General features: G+C 45.3%; 1 protein-coding gene across 14 annotated transcripts in view; it reads left to right on the top strand.

Annotated features, from left to right (window-relative positions):
* The window catches only part of SLC41A3 (solute carrier family 41 member 3), a 69319-nt gene that overhangs the window by 16042 nt on the left and 34370 nt on the right, over positions 1-18907 (top strand). For 5 of the 14 annotated variants that reach the window (XM_063104832.1, XM_063104841.1, XM_063104794.1 and 2 more), the window contains exons 2-4: positions 2171-2241; positions 3315-3619; positions 13004-13111. In XM_063104832.1, the coding sequence (XP_062960902.1) occupies positions 3347-3619; positions 13004-13111 (381 nt within the window). In that variant the 5' untranslated portion in view covers positions 2171-2241; positions 3315-3346. Of the gene's footprint in view, positions 1-2170; positions 2242-3314; positions 3620-9711; positions 10080-11452; positions 11545-13003; positions 13112-18907 lie in introns of those variants that run through there. The other 9 variants (XM_063104865.1, XM_063104804.1, XM_063104857.1 and 6 more) reach the window with 4 other exon arrangements.

Raw genomic sequence — 18907 nt, forward strand, 5'->3', positions numbered from 1 at the left:
CATGTACACTTGATAAAAACGTGTATTCTGCTGTTGTGGGGTGGAGTGTTGTATAGATGTCTGTTTGATCTAATTGGTTTATAGTGTTGTTAAAGTTCTCTGTTTTTGTGTTGATCTTCTGTTTAATTGTGCTATCAGTTATTGAAAGTGGGGTATTAAAGTCTTCAGCTATTATTGTTAACTTACTGTTTTGTCCCTTCAATTCTGTCAGGTTTTAATATGTATTTGGGGACTCTGTTGTTAGGTACATACATGTTTATAATTGTTTTGTCTTCTTGATTGACTCATTTATTGTTATCAATTATCCTTTGTCTTTGGTAACATTTTTTGTCTCAATGTCTGTTTTGACTGTTATTAGTAAAGCCACTCCTGCTTTCTTTTGGTGACTGTATGATATATCTCTTAAAACCCTTTACTTCCAAGCTATCCATCCATTTACATTTGATGTAATTATTGATAAGATAGGATTTATGTTTGCCATTTTGCTATTTGTTTTCTATATGTCTTATGCCTTTTTTTAATTGTTCTTCTATTTCTCCATTACCCCTTTCTCATGTATCAAATAAGTTTTTTCTTTTTCATGTTTATTTGTACATATTTGTGGGGTACAGTGTGTTGTTTCAGTACGTGCATATACTAGACATTGAATCACTTAGGGTATTTAGCATAGCTTTGTATTAAACAGTTTTTTTCTAGTGTGTCATTTTTATTTCCTTGTCATTTCCTTTCCTTTCTTTTTTTTTTTTTGTTATTTTCTTAGTGCTTACACTGAGGATCACAATTAGTACTTTAGTGTATAATATTGTAGTTTGAATTAATAATAACTTAATTGCACTAGTATATAAAAAATTTGTGTCTCTATATAGGTTTGTTCCCTCCCTCTTTGTGCTCTCATCGTCTTACAGATTACATCTTTATTTGTTATGTGCCCATTGACACAGATTTGTAAATATTGCATTATGCAGTTGCCTTTAAATCAGATAAGAGAAAGAACAGATACTAACAAAAATACATCTATACTTTTTATACGTATTTGTCTAGTAGTTACCTTCCCTGGTGCTCTTCATTTCTTCATGTGTATTGGAGCTACTTTCTCAGACGCTTCATTTCAGCCGGAATGTCTGTCTGCCTTTAGTGCGTCCTGCAGGGCATGTGTGCTAGACATCAATTCTGTCAGTGTCTGTTTATCTGGAAATCTCTTAATTTCTCCTTCATTCTTGAAGGATAATTTTTCAGGTAATAGAAGTTTGGGTTGGCGGTTTTGTTCTTTTAGCACATGGAATGTCATCCCACTGCTCTCTGGCCACTGTGGCTTCTGATGAACAACGAGCTGTTTATCTTATTTAGAGTCCTTTGTGCATGATGAGCTGCCGCTCTTTTTCTGCTTCCAAGAGTCTGGGTGTGGAATATCTTTGAGTTTGTCCTACTTGGAATTTGTTAAACTTCTTGGATGTGGAAATTAATGATAAAAATTAATGTTTTTCATCAAATCTGGAAAATTTTTGCCCATTATTTGTTCAAATACTCTTCTGTCCCCTTTTCTTTCTCCTTACTTTCTGGGACTTATGTTGGTATGCTTGATGGTATTCCACAGTTCTCTGAGACCCTATTTATTTTTCTTCATTTTTAAAAATTTCCGTTCATCAGATCTGATACTCTCTCTTGACTTACCTTCCAGTTCAGTGGTTCTTTATTTTTCCTACTCAGATCAGGTGTTAGCTCCTCTAGGGAATTTTACTTTCCAGTTTTTGTGCTTTTAAACTCTAGAATTTCTATTTGGTTACTTTTAAAAATTAATTTTATCTCTATATTGATATTCCCTATTTGACTAGACAGCATTCTCATGCTTTCCAGTAGTTCTTTGGATATGGTTCTTTAAGTTCTTTTAACATATTTAAAATAGTCAATTTAAGGTTTTTGTCTAGTCAGACCAATGCCTGTACTTCCTCAGGGACAAATTCTATTAATTGCTTTTTTCCTATGTACGGGCCATACTTGTTTCTTTGCATGTCTCATATTTGTTTGTTGAAAACTGAACATTTTACGTAATATAATGTGCAACTCTGGAAATAAGATTATTTCCTTTCCCCAGGATTTGTTGTTGTTGTTTCTTGTTTAGTGACTTTTATGAACTAATTCTATAAATGTACATCATCTTTGTTGTTTGTAGCCACTGAATCCCTGCTTAGTAGCCAGCTGATGACTGGTTAGAGCTTTCCTTGAACTCCATGCCTGGAACCAGTAAGTCTCTCAGTGTTTACCAAGGGGCTCTGTGTATTTATCAGGGTGCACCTTTTATGTTCAGTCTGGTCCTTGCCACCTCTTCCTTCGCCGTCCCCTCCTGCTTGTGAAAAGCCTCCAGAGAGGGTGAAAGCTTTGGCACCTTCTTGGATATTTCCTGAGCTCGTGCCCAGGCCTGGGTGTGAGCACTGTGCCGTGCATGGTGGCCTTCTGGAGTCCCAGGAGTGTGTGGGAACTTTTCAAAATTCCTGTGGACACCTCACTCCCCAGCTTTTCCTTTTAAGCATTTTCATTAGTCTACTGTTTACTCCCGCTGTTACTAACAGCAGGCAAACAGATGTGCCTGTAATTATTTCTTTTTAACACCGCTCAGAGCAAAGGCTTCTTGCACTAAGTTAACTACAATTTGGGTAAAAATACAGACATCTCTACAAGTAGGGTCTTCCAGGAAACCCCAGATGGGTCAAATGATGGCAGTTCTTTGGGAATGGGGATTTGAAAGAGCCCCTTTCTGTGTCCTCCAAGCTGCCGATTCTCACCACAGTTGTGGACTGTTAGTTTTCAAGGCTACATCAGAGCTGGAGTGCAGGCAGTGGGACGGACGCAAGTTAGAATGTCACCAATGTCATAAATGCTACAATGTCACTGCTCTTGCTGAGATTCAGCAGTTTTTCTTGAATAGATATTCCCCAGGTTGCTAAAAACCTTTGATTAATTTCTAGAGTTCTGAAAAAGTTGATTCTGACAGTTTTGCTAGTTTTTTTCATTGCTTTTGTGGAGGAGAGAATTTTCAGAGGTGCTTACTCCTCCATTTTTGGAATTTGCTTGCATCAATTCATATACATCTAACGGTCTCTTCTGTATGCATGTTTTGTTCTCACCCATGTGCATTTTGAATAATAAACTTATAAATTGGGTTGCAGAAGGCTGTGTGGAACAGTCACTGAGTGAAGGGCTACAGATCAGATGGAATGATGTGACCTCTGGGCAGAGGTTCTGAGAGCTTACAGGTTGTAGGGCCCATGGAAGTCAGGAATTCTGGCTTACAATCCCTGTTCTTTTGTGTCTCCCAGGTTAGGGCTGCCAGGGGCTCAGCTGTGCTCAGATGGATGGGACAGAGATCCGACAACGGAGGCTGGAAGGCTATGGTAGGCCAGAGGAACTGGGGCTGCCACACACCCTCAGCACAGGGTCACCCCCTACAGCCTCAGAAGATGGACTTCTGAAGGTCTCTGAGAGCCCACGGGTGGCCCCCAAAGCACTGGAGACTGAGCCCAGCAGGGAGACCGCCTTGTCCATTGGCCTTCAGGTGGCAGTGCCCTTCTTGTTTGCAGGCCTGGGGCTGTCCTGGGCTGGCATGCTTTTGAACTATTTCCAGGTAAGAGGGAACTCAACTGTCTACTGTCAGCCCCAAAAGCAAGCAGTTACACATGGGGTTCAGCCTGAAGAACATGGGGCAGGGCTGCCTCAAATACCATTTTTTCTGTATATTGGGCAAGATCCTTTTAGTTACTGGTGACAGAGACTTGATTTTTCCAAATTCAGCTTAAAAAGACAATTTATTAGCTCATACAGTTGAAATATCTAATAGGTTGCCTTTCAGATATGGCATGATCCCATTGTAAAAATATACCAAAATTTATTTATTTGACTCCGAGATGGCTGTCTTCTGTCTGTGTCTTCATGTGGTCTGCCCTCTTCTGTGTGTCTGTGTCCTAATCTCCTTTTCTTATAAAGATACCCATCAGATTGGGTCAGGGCTACCTTAGTGACCTAATTTTAATTTAACCATCTCTTAAGGACACTGTTCCCCCAAAATGGTTGAACTTCAACATAAGAATTCTGGGGGAGACACAATTCAGTCAATAACAACAGCTTAAAATAGTATTACTAACAAATGCTTCAATGAATAGTCTTGATGTAAGTCATTTCACAGGTGTGTGAGTAAATCAGTAGGATAAATTGTTGCAGGTAGAATTACTGGGTCAAAGAGTGTGTACGTTTGTGACTTCAACACCACCAATTCGCCTATGTAGGGGTGGAACCATTACACTTCCTCCAATACCGTAGTGGAATGCCTGTTCTCCATCACTGATCGACAGAGTTTATTTTCAACCTTTTTGATCTTTAACAGTTTGATAGATGGGCAACTGCGTTTCATTGTATTAGTTTCTGTTGCTGCCTCACAAGTTACCCAACACTTAGCAGCTTAAAACAGCACACATTTATTATCTCACGATTGCTGTGGCTCAAAAATCCAGGTGCAGTTTAGCTGGGGTTTCTGCTTCAGGGTCTCTCCTGAGGCTGTGGTCATCTTCCAGCTCATTCTCATGGTTCAGCTTCTGGCGGGTTGTTGGACTGAGGACCTCAGCTGCTGCTTTGCCCAGAGGTCAGCCTCAGTTCTTCCCAAGTGGGCATCTCCAGCATGGTGCCTGCTTCACCAAAGTGCAGTCTGAACACGAAACAGTCACAGAAGTGACTTTCAGCTTTGCTTCTCTTAGCTAGAAGCAGATCACTGGGCTCAGCGCATACTCCAGGGGAAGTGGATCCATGAGTGCATCAGTACCAAGAGACAGGGATCAGTGGGGGCCACCATCGAGGGCTGCTTCCCACTACGTTCATTGTGGTGCAGTTGCATTTCTTATGAGCAAAGTATCTTTTGAAATTTGCTTGAGTATCTTTTGAAATTTGTTTGTATTCTTTGCTCAGAATTTCTATGGAGTGGTAGTCCTTTTTCTCATTGTTGCTTAAGGGCTCTTTATATATTAGGGATATTGGTCCTTTAATTGTGATATGGATTATAAATATGTTTCTCATTTTTTCCATTTATCTTTTGACTTTTCTTTTGGTGGTTTTTTGCTGTGCATACATGCATTTTTTTTTAAAATGCAGTCAAATTCATAATTTTTCATTTAAGGCTCTGAACCTGTGTCCTCCTTAGAAACAGAAGCTGCCTCTTCTACAGGTCCCCACCCTGCAAGGGCCTGCACAGGGCACACATGTTAGAGATTAAGGAGTGTACAACATAAGGGAATCCCCCTGCCACCATCTCTGCATATGTGTCTCAGAGTTGGCCATCAGGCATGGTGCTGGTCTGTAGGGAGTATGTTGGGCTGGTTAATGTTCAGTTAGTTGCAAACACTTAAATGGGAGCTTTCTTCAGAAGTCCATATATTCAGCTCCTCTTTAAAAATCAGAAGATGTTGCAATCCTTGGTCCATGCATCAATTTTCTATTGCTGCGTAACAATTTACCACAAACTTAGCAGCTTGAAACAGCAGGTAGCTCACAGTTCTGTCAGTCAGAAGTGCAGGCACAGTGTGGGTGGGTCTGTGCTCAGGGTCTCCAAGGGCGAAATCCAGGTGCTGGCCCGCAGAGTCCTCTTCTTGAGACTCTGAGGGAAAAATCCACTTTTAAGCTCATTCTTATAGTCAGAATTTGCCTCCTTATGGCTATGTTCCTTGTGGTTGTAGGACTGAGGTTCCCATTTCCTTGCTGGTTGTCAGGTGGGGGCTGCTCTTAGTTTCTCGAGACCACTCCTATTTATTGCCACGTGGTCTTTTCATCTTCAAAGCTAGCAGTGGAGAAACCTCCCTTTCGTGGAACACTCTCTCCTCCATCTCTGACTTCAGGAAGCATCTCCTCTCTACTAAGGGCTCACCTGGCAAGACCGGGCTCACACAAGTTAATCTCCTTTTCTTAAACTCCAGCAGAATTACTCACTGGAATTCAGTGACCAGGCAGGAATGCCAAAAGTCTCCAGGAAATGAGAAGGGGGGGGTGGTGGTGGTCAGGAATCCTGGGCCACATGGGGGTGGGGTGGGATGAGCATTTTGTATACATGCTGTGAAGGACAGGGAGTGTGTTGAAGCAGGGGTCATGGCCTTACAAAATCACAGCAGCCCAGCAAGCCTAGGAGGGCAAGTGGGCAGGGAAGTTATGTGAGGCCAGAGAGATTGTAGGGAATGTGGGAGTGGAAAAGGCCAGCCTGTTTGATTGCCTCCTCTTCACCCCATTGGTGAAGGAGGGATTCCAGATCCCCTGGGGTTATGGGGATGGTGAACATGACACCAGCACTGGACAGGTGAGATGACAGCTGCTTATTGACCCAATTGCTCACAGCCTGGGGAAGAGGGCACTGGATGCCCCGCAGGCTGCACAGGAGCTTGCCCTTGGGAGCAGCACAAACCAGCAGGACCGTGGGAGGCAGGCTCTGTAGTGATGGGAGGGTGGCAGCCCCTGGCTCCTGGAGGACATGATTGGTGCATTTTAACAGTCCCGTGGCTGGCAGGGATTGCACCCTGCCCTTCAGGGGTGAGGGACAGTGCCCGCCCTGTGAGAAGGAGGATTTTTTGCCTGGGGACCTTATCCATGGGGCAGAGTCAGGAGGGGAACTTGCAGTTTGGCTCTTCACCAGACGTCCAGGCAGCAGCAGTGCCATCGTTTCAGCCTCACACCACTCAACCCAGGGAAGGCTGCCTGGGTTTTTCTCCTCTTTGTTTCTATAATTCTGTTTACTTATTTGTTCATTCATGCATTCAGGCAACATGTACCTTGTATGCCCGGATCCGGGCACTATGCCTGGAGCTAGGGTGCATGTGACAGACAGGCACTGCCCTAGCAGTGCTCCTGGTTGAGTGATGCATCAGTGTGAGACCACGGTGAGGTCTGTGAGGAACACAAAGCTAGGCGACCTGCTGAGGCCTGCCTGAGGAGCAGGAGGAGCTGAACAGCCAGCCGAGGTGCAGAGGCAGGCTGTGAGCACTGTCCTTCATTTCCATCTGTTGCATTCTCAGGAGGAGCACACTCCAGGAAGGGGGAGTTGACACTCCTGCGGTTAAGCTGATGTGGCATCTGCTTTCAGAGAGGTTCAGAAAGAGTTCCTGGGGATCTTTGGGGATAGAGTTGTCAGGCTGGGGCTGGGAAACTGGGAGGCCTCAGAGATGAGGAGGCATCTCAGCTGGCCTGCAAAAGGGGTGGGGGGCACAGGTACAGCCCATGTGGGGGTCCCTAAGAAGTGCTTCTGTGGTGTGCGGTCCATGACCAGATTGTGAAGGGCCTTGAATGGCTCTTTTTCAGGAATGAGCTGACAGCCATGAGGATATACAAGTACGCAGCTTCCTTAGAGTACACATATGTAAGGGTTGCCGATGTGAGGAGCATGCAGCGGTTTGGGCATGGAGATGGGTTAGAGGTGAGGAGGGTCATGGTGAAGGTAGTGTCCATGGGCTGGAGCAGAGGGAACAGAAGTGGGAGAGATTTGGGGACAGGCAGGGTGGATGTGGGGTTGCGTTTCTGGCAGAACCACTCATCAAGACAGGAAGCTGGTGGAGGCAGGTTTGGAAGAAATGGTCATAAAAGACTGGATGAGTTTGAGGTCCTTGTCCTAGATATGTGTCTGAGAGCTCAGAGGAGAGGTCTGGGCTGGAAAGAGATTTGGGAGTTGTTGGTATATCTGAAATAAGCAAAATCGGGTGGGGATGAGGTTCCCCAGTGTCCCAGTCATCTACTGCTATGTGACAAAGCACACCAGAAAGTTGTGGCAGTCGGTGCAGGGCTCGGTGAGCATGGCTTTGTGCAGCATCTGCGGGTGGCATGCTGGCTGCTAGCCCCATCCAGGGGCTTACTTGCCCAGCCAGCAAGTTGCTGCTGGCTGACTGGGACCTCAGCTGAGGCCATTTGTCAGATCACTGCATGTGGCATCTCAGTGTGAGTGCTTGGTCTTCCTTGCAGCATGGTAGCTGGGCTCCAAGCAAGAGCACCAAAGAGGTAGGAAGGGGAAGCTGTCAGTTTCTTAAGATCCAGGCCCAGAAACCGGCTGGCACAGCGTCTCTTCCACTGTGTCCTGCTGGTCAAGCCATTGCTGAGTAGAGGACAGGGACAGAAGCTGTGGCTATCAGTGCGGAGGGCACCACGGCAGTTCAGGGCCTGGCCTTCTGAGGGCTCAGAAGTGTCTGCCAAATGAGAAAGAGAAGGCATGAGCAAAGGCACAGTGACAGGAGCACCAGGGGCCTAAGGGAGCAGTTGCTGGAGAAGTTTGGCTGGAGTTTGTTGGGAGGTCAGCAGGATCTATGTCGGGCCTTAAAAACTAATGCCGCCTTAAGTGACATTACAAGCGGCGCCATTATAGGCCCACAAGGGGGTATTAATGTGGCAGCCTAAGACAGTGCCGGGAGGAAGTAGGGTGGGGGTGTCTGCGGGAACCTTGCCTTAGCCCTTATTGGCCAAATACACGCTTCCATGCTCGAGGTTGCAATAGCTAGGCATTGAGACAGGATGCATACTCTCTTGACCTTTAAGCTGATAAGATTATGTAAAAAACCTCCCTTCCCCATTTGCCTTTAAAAGCAAGTGCTTGTGTGATAATAAACGGAACTGCTCCACAGAACACCTGCCGCGTCTGAGTGTCCTTTAACCGGGCTGTTTTTGGGCCGGCGGTGTGCTCACCTCTCTTCACGGCTCTCTTTCCCCGTCTCCTTCCAAAGGGGACAGGATGGAAAGAGGAATCCCGGGCCATTCACTCGCCCACCATAAAGGAACGAGGCTAGGGCTGTTCGGGTCGGCCGGCGGCGGACCCAACAGATCTAGACTGGCGAGGGCTGTGGACTCCAGGCTAAGGGGTTTGGACTTGAGTGTGGGGTAGACTATCTGATGCCCGAGAGGGCAATGGTTCAGTAATTGGAAGTGAGTCCTAGACCAGGCAGGTACCCCTGGAGTCAGTAGGTGTGAGTCTGACCCTCAGCTTTGGGATTCTGCTGGCTGTGGCCTCTGTCCCTGCTCTGGCCTGCCCTTGGGCCTGAACATTCTGTTCCCAGCACCTGTGGAATGCACAGGGGACACACCCAGCAACAGAATCCTGGGAGTCAAAGGTGGCTCCCCAGCCCCTTCTGCCCTGAATCAGAGGGTAGTCAGTGGGGCTGGGTCTGACCTTTGAAGAGAAGAAAGTAAGGTCACTTTGGAAGCATGTTTAAAAGTCTTCCAGGCCTTCAAGAGAGAACAGGGCTATGTTTCTTCCATGAACACAGCCTTTTCCTATGGCCATGAGCCCCTCCTTCTTGGGGACCCGCAGACTGCTTGACCTTGAGGAATAAATCTCCTTGGGCCTGTAGAGCTGGCGTGAGGTAGGTCCTTCATTGTGGAGATATCTCCAGACCCTTCTCTGCCAAGTAGAGTGGCCCAGGGCACATGTGCAGAGAGAGGCGGCAGGCCTCTGCGTGGGTGCTTCCCAAGGCCAGGCCCCACGTGGGCTCTGTCTCCTGTCCAGCCTGAGCCAGTGTGGGCTGGGCTGCTGTACACCGTCAAGGTCAAGGCCGAGGGACGGTAAGCCTCCGTGCAGGCTGGCAGAGGGAGGTCCCAGCTGACAGGCAGCTACTGTCTGCGGAGATCCTGACCTGTGGGGAGTGGACAGAGGAGCTGGCAAAGGCTCTGAGTCACACTGGCCTTTGTTCCTCCCTTGTTTGCTCTGGCCCTTGGCTGAGGGGACACCGGGGAGCCCTCCCCAGGCACAAGGCACCTGGCAACTGGGAAGCCTCCATTTGTGTGGATTTGTTCAGAAAAGCATCCTGGTGTGAACGAGGAGGAGAGAGGACAGGAGGCACCCACCTTGGACCTCTTGCTGCTGCGAATGTGCTGGACGGCTGATGATGGCGGTCACCCAGCTGAATCTGGAGTTTCGCTTTCAGGGCAAGAAGCTGCGAGGCTTCAGCTGTGAGATCACCCGATCCCCCAATGGGGTCTTCCCTGAGACTTCCCTCAGCATTGCGTGTCAGGTTGTGCTGCCTGTTCTGCTCTCCGGCCTGGGCATGATGGCGACTGGCCTGGTGATGAACACTGTCCAAGTGCGTGAGGGCGGCCAAGAGGGGGTGGTGATGGTGGGGGTGGGGGTAGGAACCAGATAGGGCAGGCTGAGGATGTGGGACCTCCAGTGTGGGGCAGCATCCCTGACCTCGGCCTCCTGCCCAGGAGTCCTGGTGTCAGGGAAGCTGACAGAAGGTCCACTGGTTACCTCAGTGTCTGAGATCCACAGAGAGGTGAAGATTCTACCACCCTCCACAAGTTACCTTGTGTGAGTTTCATTGGCCCAGGGAGCTCAAACCACTTCTTTACTGGGATCCAGGCTCGGTAGGCGGGGTTTGCCTTTCACCAGTGGAGGGGACTCTTTAGTCCCTCTCTGCCTCAGTTTCCCCATCTGTAAAACAGGGTTAATGAAAACACCCACCCCACAGAGTTGTGAGGACCAGATCACTGGGTGCGTGTGTGTGTGTCTCCCCTGGGTGGCAGTTATTGCTGGCTCCAGGCAGAGCTGTGATAGGCCCACCCCCGCCAGGATCCCTGTGCAGCTCCTTGGTGGAAGGATGAGGCTCAGAGCCGGGGGCAGGTGCTGGCGAGCAAGAGGTGTGGCGGTCTCCATCTGGTAGAGGTGTATGCTGAGAGGTGTTCAGCAACTCTGGGCTTGGTTCAAGTAACGTATTTGAATGATTGAGGGGTTTTTGCTTTGTCTACTTAAATGTTTATTATAGAGTTAGTGTGTTATTTTAGAAAAACTAGAAAATATGCATAAGTGACAGAGGAAGGGTGTCCATAATTTCTATCAACATTTTTCTGTGCATCTATGAAAACTATTTCCTTTTCACTTCTTTTCTTTTTTTTTTTTTTTTGTGGCTGTCTGGTATGGAGATCCGAACCCTTGACCTTGGTGTTATGACATTGTGCTTTAACCAACCATGCTAACTGACCAGCCCCTTAAATAAATTTTTTAACCCACGACAACATCCTAGATAGCATTTCAAGTTCCTAAGTGGACATGGCATCTCCTTCCTAAGTGCCACCCAGCATCTCCCTGTGCGCCTCTCTCCAAGTTGGAGAGGGGGGTCATTTCCTGCCAGGCTACCTGGCCTCTGAGTGCTGGCTCCTGGTGCCTCCAGGTGGCCTCTGCTTGCACAACTCAGTGGACGGGATACTCAAACCCTCTTGGAGCTGGGGTGGCCGGCTGCATACCGACCAGCTCACCGTCAGGAAGCTCGTGGCAACCTGGATACATATCACTTCTCCCTGGTAGCTTTGCCTCTGGAGTTGCTCTGAGGGCTTGTTACCCCTTCCCTAAGGCCACCGGGTCCTGAGTCTTCCCTTTTTGACCTCTTCCACGGTTTCCTTGTGTGGAGCACAACCCTGATCCCCTCTGTCCTGTCAATTGTCCCTACCTGGTCTGCAGTCCTTTACAACTGGGACCTCGCTCAAGGTGGAGCACAGGAAGACATCTCTCCTCTCAGCACGCCTGAGCGTGACACAAGGTGTGCATGGAAGGTAATGCAGGCCTTGGAAGGGAGCAGGTCGGGAGGAAGGGGAGCCAAGCATGCAGCCTGTGGGAGAGTCAGTACTGAGAGGTCAGGAGGAGGCAGAGGAGCCACAGCGGAGGCCAGAGGGAGAGAGTGCAGAGCTGTGCCTGGCAGAGCAGTTGCCTCAGACATACTGCAGGGAGGACCGTGCCACCCACAGAGAGGGTGGCGGGGGCTGCTACCTGGAGGCATGGTGTCATGCATGATGGTCAGCCGGTCACAGTGTGGAGGGAGCCCCGCCCGCGCTCTGGAGGCTGCAGGGCTGAGAGGACAGCTGCACCGAGGACAGGGAGGCACTGCCCCCTGACCCAAGAAGTGGTTTTCCTCTGGAGTCTTAGCTGAGGGCAGGCTCAGAACTCCATCAGGGCTGGGACTGGAATCTGAATTTCATAGCTTCATAGATAGGGTAAAGGGGGAAACTGAGGAGAGAGGGAGCTGTAAACAATGGGTCATCTTTCTTTGATCTGAGAGCATGAAGGTGCCTTAAAGGCCTCTGGCCCAATGACTTTACCCCCGTGCCTGGAAAGACGTGGCCAGGCTGCTCGCAGGGACTGTCCTGGGTCCCCTAGAGGCCATGTGGATTTGTGCACCTTTGCACACTTGTCTGAGGGGACAGAGAAAGACCCCAGGCTGCCTGTCTCCTCACTGACACAGCAGGGAATTGTTTTTAAGTCTAGAATTCCAAAACCAGGAGGAGTCTCTAGGGTAGGGGTCACAGATATCTATAGGGGCCAGGCAGACCAAATAAATCAGTAGGATCGGGTGTGATACTAAAAGCTGACTTGGGGGAACATCTAATTACATGTTAAACGATAAAATTTATTCTTGGAGGTGAAAATGATTCTTTTGTCTTTCAGTTTTTTTGAAATGTGCATCTCTTTCATTCTTTTATTTATTTATTTGCTTGCTAGAGGCATAGAGTCTCTATCAGATAGATTTTTCTGTTTTGAAAAATCCAGAGCCCAACAAGGTGCTCAGTGGTGACTTACTGTCAGCCTCAGTGCCTGGCAGCCGAGGGGGGCAGAGCCTGTGATGCCCTGTGGTTTGCAGGCCCAGTGAAAGCAGTGTCACTCCTGAGCCCCAGATGGTCTCGCCAGGTGTTACCAGGTTTCCCAATTTATGAGAAATGCCCCATACTTTGACTGCAGGCTGGACACAGCAGTTGGCCTCTGACCTGGCCCAGCCCCCAGTTTTCCCATCCACTCAGGGCCAGAGAAAGAGGGGCTTGCTTGTGGTGCTGGTGCAACTCCACTAAATGGTATTAAGAAGATTTCATAGCTTCATCATGATTTTGTGTTTAGTTGAAAGTCGTTTAAGAAAGTACTTAGTCTTACTTATTCATTTTATAAGAAATTACGGGAGTTTCTTTCAAGAAATTTCCAGAAATATGCCAATGTGTGTTTCACCACCTATTCTTTCCCTAGCAGCACTGGCCTGTGTTCATGGAGGTCAAAGAGCTTTTGACGCTGGTGCCACCCCTGGTGGGCCTGAAGGGGAACCTGGAGATGACGCTGGCGTCTCGACTCTCCACAGCTGTAAGTTGACGCCTGTTTCTAGGGCCCCCTGGGATGGACGTGCTCCCCACTCTGGTCTCCTCAGAGGCTCATGGATGGGGGGTTGGGTTCTCTGAAGACAGAGTTGTCAGGTTTTGTTGTCTCATAGTGCTGTCCCTGGTCACCCTCCCAGCCTGCCATCCCATTTTTCCATGGCTAGACTGGACAAGCCAAGCCCTGTGTGCACTTCATTTCTCCCTCAGCCTGCCTGTCCCTTGGTCTTGAATGTCCCTGGCCCTTGAGTCTGCTGCTACCCTGCTCACCCCACAGCACCTGCAGCCTGAGCCTGGCCCCTTCACAGTCCGAATGTGTGAAGCCCCACAAGCTGTGCGGTCCCAATAGTGAATTTTGTAGAGAGACAGGAAGGGTTTTAATCACCCAAGTTAACAATCCCTGTTAGCAGTTTCTGTTCTCCACAATGACGCCCTGAATACCCCATCACTGGAGGTGTCTTCCTCTAACCAGCACGGTTCCTAGCTTTGCCACCTCTTCCCACTCCTTCCCAGCTGGCCCAGGAGACTGAAATCCTTTTCCTTCTAATACATGGAATGGCTGCTCCCTTTCTCTGGTGTCCATTTAACATCCCATATGCGAAAAGGACTGTGGCAAGGGGAGGTATGGTGTGTTCAAGGAACTGAGAAGAGCAACGTAGCAGATGTGCAGAGGGTGGGGGTGGTGTGGGGTGCTGGATGGAGAGACAGGTGGGATGAGTGGCTGGACTGTGGCCCCCAAACATATCCTGGGATGTATGGATGTCACTGTGTATGAAAAAGGGTCTTTGCAGGGGTGATTGAATTAAGAACCTGGAAACGGGAGAGCTCCTGGATTTTCCAGATGGGCCCAATGTAATTATAGGGGTCCTTAAAAAGGGGAGGCAGAGGTATGTTGCAGACAGTAGAAGGCCACGTGACAGAAGCAGAGTCCAGAGAGAACATAATGTGCACCTTGCTTAGAAGGAGGGAGGGTATGAGCCAAGAAATGCAGCTCTCTATGCGAAACAGCAAGGAAACAGCTTCTCTTCTAGAGCTTCCAGAGAAAGCATGGTTCTGCCAACACTTTGATTTGGACCCCATAAGTCTCATTTCAGACTCCTGACCTCTAGAACCATAAAAGAATAGAATTCTGTTGTTTTAAGCCACTAAATATGTTATAAGTATATTAGTCCATGTCTGTTGCTTATAACATAAATACCTGAAACTGAGTGATTCATAAAATGAAATTGATTGCTTACAGTTTTGGAGGCTGTGAAATCCAAAGTCCAGGGAACACATCTGGTGAGAGTCTTGGCGGTGGTGACAGTGACCCAGGGGTCTCACATGACAGAAACGGTGGAGCTGAGAGAGACTGATGTGTTCTCTTTTTCAAGCCCTCAGAACCACACCCTGACCACCATTATTAATCCATTCACTATGGGATGGTCCTACAATATAATCATCTCTTCAAGGCCCCACCTTTCAGTAATCATAATAGGATTTCCCACCCTCTCAACACTGTCACAGTGGGGGCCAAGTTTCCAATACCTGGGACTTTGGGGGACACAACTTAAGCTTCAGTGAGTTTGGGGGGACATTCAGTCCACAGCAAGCGGCCAGAGGAAACTAACATGTGGGGCCAGATCATGTAAAGCCTTGCAGGACAATGAAATGTTTTAAGCTTCTGATAACATGAGTGGATACACGTACACACAAATGCATGCACACACATACACATGCACACACATACATATGCACACACATACATATGCACACACATACACATGCACACACATACATATGCACACACACACATGCACACACATACATATGCACACACATACACATGCACACACATACACATGCACACATATACACATGAACACATGAAGGAATGATTATTTTGGTCAGTGTTTAGGAGGGAAAAATATATTGATAGTAATCTCTGTCATGAGGGCATTTCAGGTGTTATGTTTTTATTTCATAATGCTTAACTGTATTTTAAAAACTTCTCTACAATGATCATATCTTAGTGTTTTGATTCTTTTAAAATACAACATGGGAGGAAAAAAGAACTATTAGTATAATTCATTACTCTGCCAAATTCATTCGTAATTCATTGTCTGCCAAAGGAGGACAGCCACATTATCACATGAGAACCTTCAAAGGCATTTGTTACCCATTCTTTATTTTTTAAAATCACTGTATTAAGGTATAAATTAATACAATACAATAAAAACTCACAAGTTTTAAGTGTACAGGTCAGTGACTTTTGACAAATATATGCTACTGTGTAACTACAATACCAGTTGAGATATAAGGTATTTCCATCCCCTGGAAAGCTCCTGTTTCTTCTGCAGGCCAGTCTGTCCACCCCTCCACCATAGCCACCTCTGATCCAGCTTCAGTCTCTGTAGATTAGTTTTGCCTTCAACACCCGTTCATGATTAAAAAGACAATATACTTAGTGTAACTTTGAAACAGAAGAATATTTGTATTGTTCTGGATGTTCTAGCTAATGTGATAAGCTAGGAAAAGAAAGTAGCCTTAAGTATTAGAAAGGAGGAGAAAAACTTATTTGTAATGATATGCTTGTCTTCTTGAAAAGTCTAAGCAAATCAACTAGGAAACTGTTAAACTAATAAACACTCAGGAAAGTGGCCCAATTTCAAAATATCTAGATAAAATAAAATATACACATTCACATATATAAATATTTATCTATATACTTTTGTACACACTGGAAATAATCATTTACAAAATATAATTGAAAAAGAGATTTCCTCCAAACTATTAACCAATTTCAAAATATCCTCAGAATAAGCCTCAAAAAGAAATGTGCAGGACCTATACAAATAAAACTACAAAACTTTATAAAGGGAAATACAAATTTGGAGAGAGATGAAGTTCCTGAATGGGAAAAGTGAATGTTGTAAAATTATCAATTCTTTTTTTTTTTGTTTGTAAAATTAATGCAATTGCTATCAATATGCCAAAGAGATTTTGGAGAACACTTGACAATATTATTTTAAAATTTGTCTGGAGGAACAAATGAGTGAGAATAACCAAGAAAATACTGGTAGGAAAAAGGGAAGCGTACTAATGCTGAAATTTTATTTTTAGATTTTAAAATGTAATATAGTTATAGTAATTAAAATATTCTGCAAGCAGTGTCAATGAAACAACATCCAGAAATAAACTCAGATATATGTAGATATCATTTACTGTATAGTAACACTGGCATTTTACATCAGTGAAGAAAAGATAAGTTGCTAATAAATGGTGTTGAGATAATTGGTTAATTCTTTAATTTTTCTCTATTTGATGTTATACATCAATATATATTTTAAATAGATTGTATAATGTAAAGCATGATACCAAAAACACACCCATATTTTTAGAATCTTGTCATAAGAAAGTGCTTTTTGAGTAGAAGAACAAATAGAAAATCCACAAAAGAAAAATATCTCAATTAAATTGGAAGCTGTCATAATTTCTCTATTAGTTTTCTAGGGCTGCCATAACAAAGAGCCACACACTGTGGCTTACACAACAGAAGTTTATGGTCTCACAGTTCTGGAGCTGGAAGTCTGAAATCACAGTATCAGCAGGACTGGTTCCTTCTGAGGAGTGAGGGAGAATGTGTCCCAGGCCTCTCTCCTGCAGGACTGGTTCCTTCTGAGGAGTGAGGGAGAATCTGTCCCAGGCCTCTCTCCTGGCTTCTGGTGGTTTGTTGGCAATCTTTGGTGTTCCTTGGTTTGTAGAAGCATCACCCAACTTGGTCTTCATCTTCATATAGTATTCTCTCTGTGCATGTCTGTTCACCCCCTTTTTAAATAACGATATCAATATTGGATTAGGAGTCTACCTTACTCCAGTATGACCTCATCTAACTACTTATGTTTGCAAAACCCTATTTCCCTATAATCCTATTTCCAAATAAGATCACATACTGAGATATTGGGGTTTAGGGCTTCATTATCTTTATGGGGTCACAATTCTACCCATTACAATTTTCTTACATTTAAAAGAGGAATGACCAGTAAGGGAAAAATTTATCATATATAAAGTTAACAGAGAATTTATATCCTTAAGTATCTAAGTAGCTTTTATGTATCATGGCAAAGAGAACCCCCCAAAATAAAATTGAACAAAGAATATGAATGATAGTTCACAAGTAAATGGGAATGTAGATCAATATAGAACAGTTTCCAGTCATGCTAGTCATCAGTGGGTGTTCATGAGCCAGTGCTGTTTTATTGCACAGCAGGTTGGCACAGATGAATGTGAACGTGAGTGTCCACTGCTGGCAATGGTGTGGGACATAATTTTCAAGCACTAATGGTGAAAAGTGTAATTTTACAGTCTTTCAGTAGGGCAGTTTGTAAAACCTGAAATACAAAGATACTTCAAGTATCTTTTATTCCTTTTTCCATGAACTTTTTGAAGTACCCTCATATGCATAAACCCTTTACCACTGAAATTCTGTTTCAGGTAGTTTGTCCTAAAGAAAACAGATGTGACCAGAGATTCAAGTACAGGATGTTCTTCTGTGATTTTTCCCTACTTTTTATTATGAAGCAATTATACATTTACAGGAAGTTGCAAAGATAGCACAGAGAGGTCCCATGTACTCCTCACCCAGTCTCCCCCAATGGTTACATCTTACATAATTATATGACAGTATTGAAACCAGGAAATTGAGATTGGCACAATGCTTGTGTCTAATTCTGTGTCATTTTGTTATGTGTAGACTTGTGTAACCATCATGGCAATCAATATACAGTGCTGTTTCTTCACCATAGATTCCCTGAGATTCCATCTTTAAAATTCTATCATTTTGAGAACGTTACCTAAATTAAATCTTGTAGTGTGTGACCTTTTGAGATTGGCATATTTTCACTCAGCATAATGCCCTTGAGGTCTGTCTGAGTCCGTTTGGGCTGCCATAACAGAGTGCCATAGACTGGGTATCTTATAAACAGCAGAAATTAATTTCCTCACAGTTCTGGAGGCTGGAAGTCCGAGATCAGGGTGCCCACATGGTTGGATTCTGGCGAGGGCCCTCTGCAGGGTTAAGCATACTTGTCTTCTCCCCATATGTTCCCATGGCAGAGAGTGAGTTATTCTCTGGCTGCTTCTTCTAAGAGCACTAATCCCAGTCTTCAGCACTCCATCCTCATGACCTGATTACCTCCCAAGGGCCTCACCTCCGAGCACCATCACACTGGGATTCGATTTCCACATACGAATTTCAGGGGGACACACACATTTAGTCCATCACAGGGTTTGATGTGTATATCAATAGTTCATTTTTTTATTGCTGAGTAGTATTCCATGGTATGGATGTACCACAGTCTGTTTAACCATTCATGTGCTAGAGGACATTTTAGTTGTTTCTAGTTTTTTGCTGTTATGGATAAAGTTGTCAGGAACATTTGTGTATAGTTTTTTATGAGACAAAAATTTTCATTTCTTTGGGACAAATGCCTATGAATGAGATTGCTGGATGGTATGGTGTTTGTTCAGTTGTTAAAGATACTCCCAGAAAATTTTGTAATCAATGATTTAAAGATGTCCATTCTTTCACCATTCTCCACAGTATTTGGTATCATCACCATTTTTAATTTTAGCTGTTTTAATAAGTGTGTAGTGATATCTGATCTTGGTCTTAAGTTGCATTTCCCTGAGGACTAATGATGTTGAACATCTTTGCATGTGCTTATTGGCCAGTCACATTTTATCTTCAGTGAAGTGGCCATTTATGTGTTTTCTTATTTCAAATTGAGTTGTTTTTTTATTCTTG

The sequence above is a fragment of the Cynocephalus volans genome, chromosome 1, assembly GCF_027409185.1.
Source record: "Cynocephalus volans isolate mCynVol1 chromosome 1, mCynVol1.pri, whole genome shotgun sequence".
Lineage (NCBI taxonomy): Eukaryota > Metazoa > Chordata > Mammalia > Dermoptera > Cynocephalidae > Cynocephalus > Cynocephalus volans.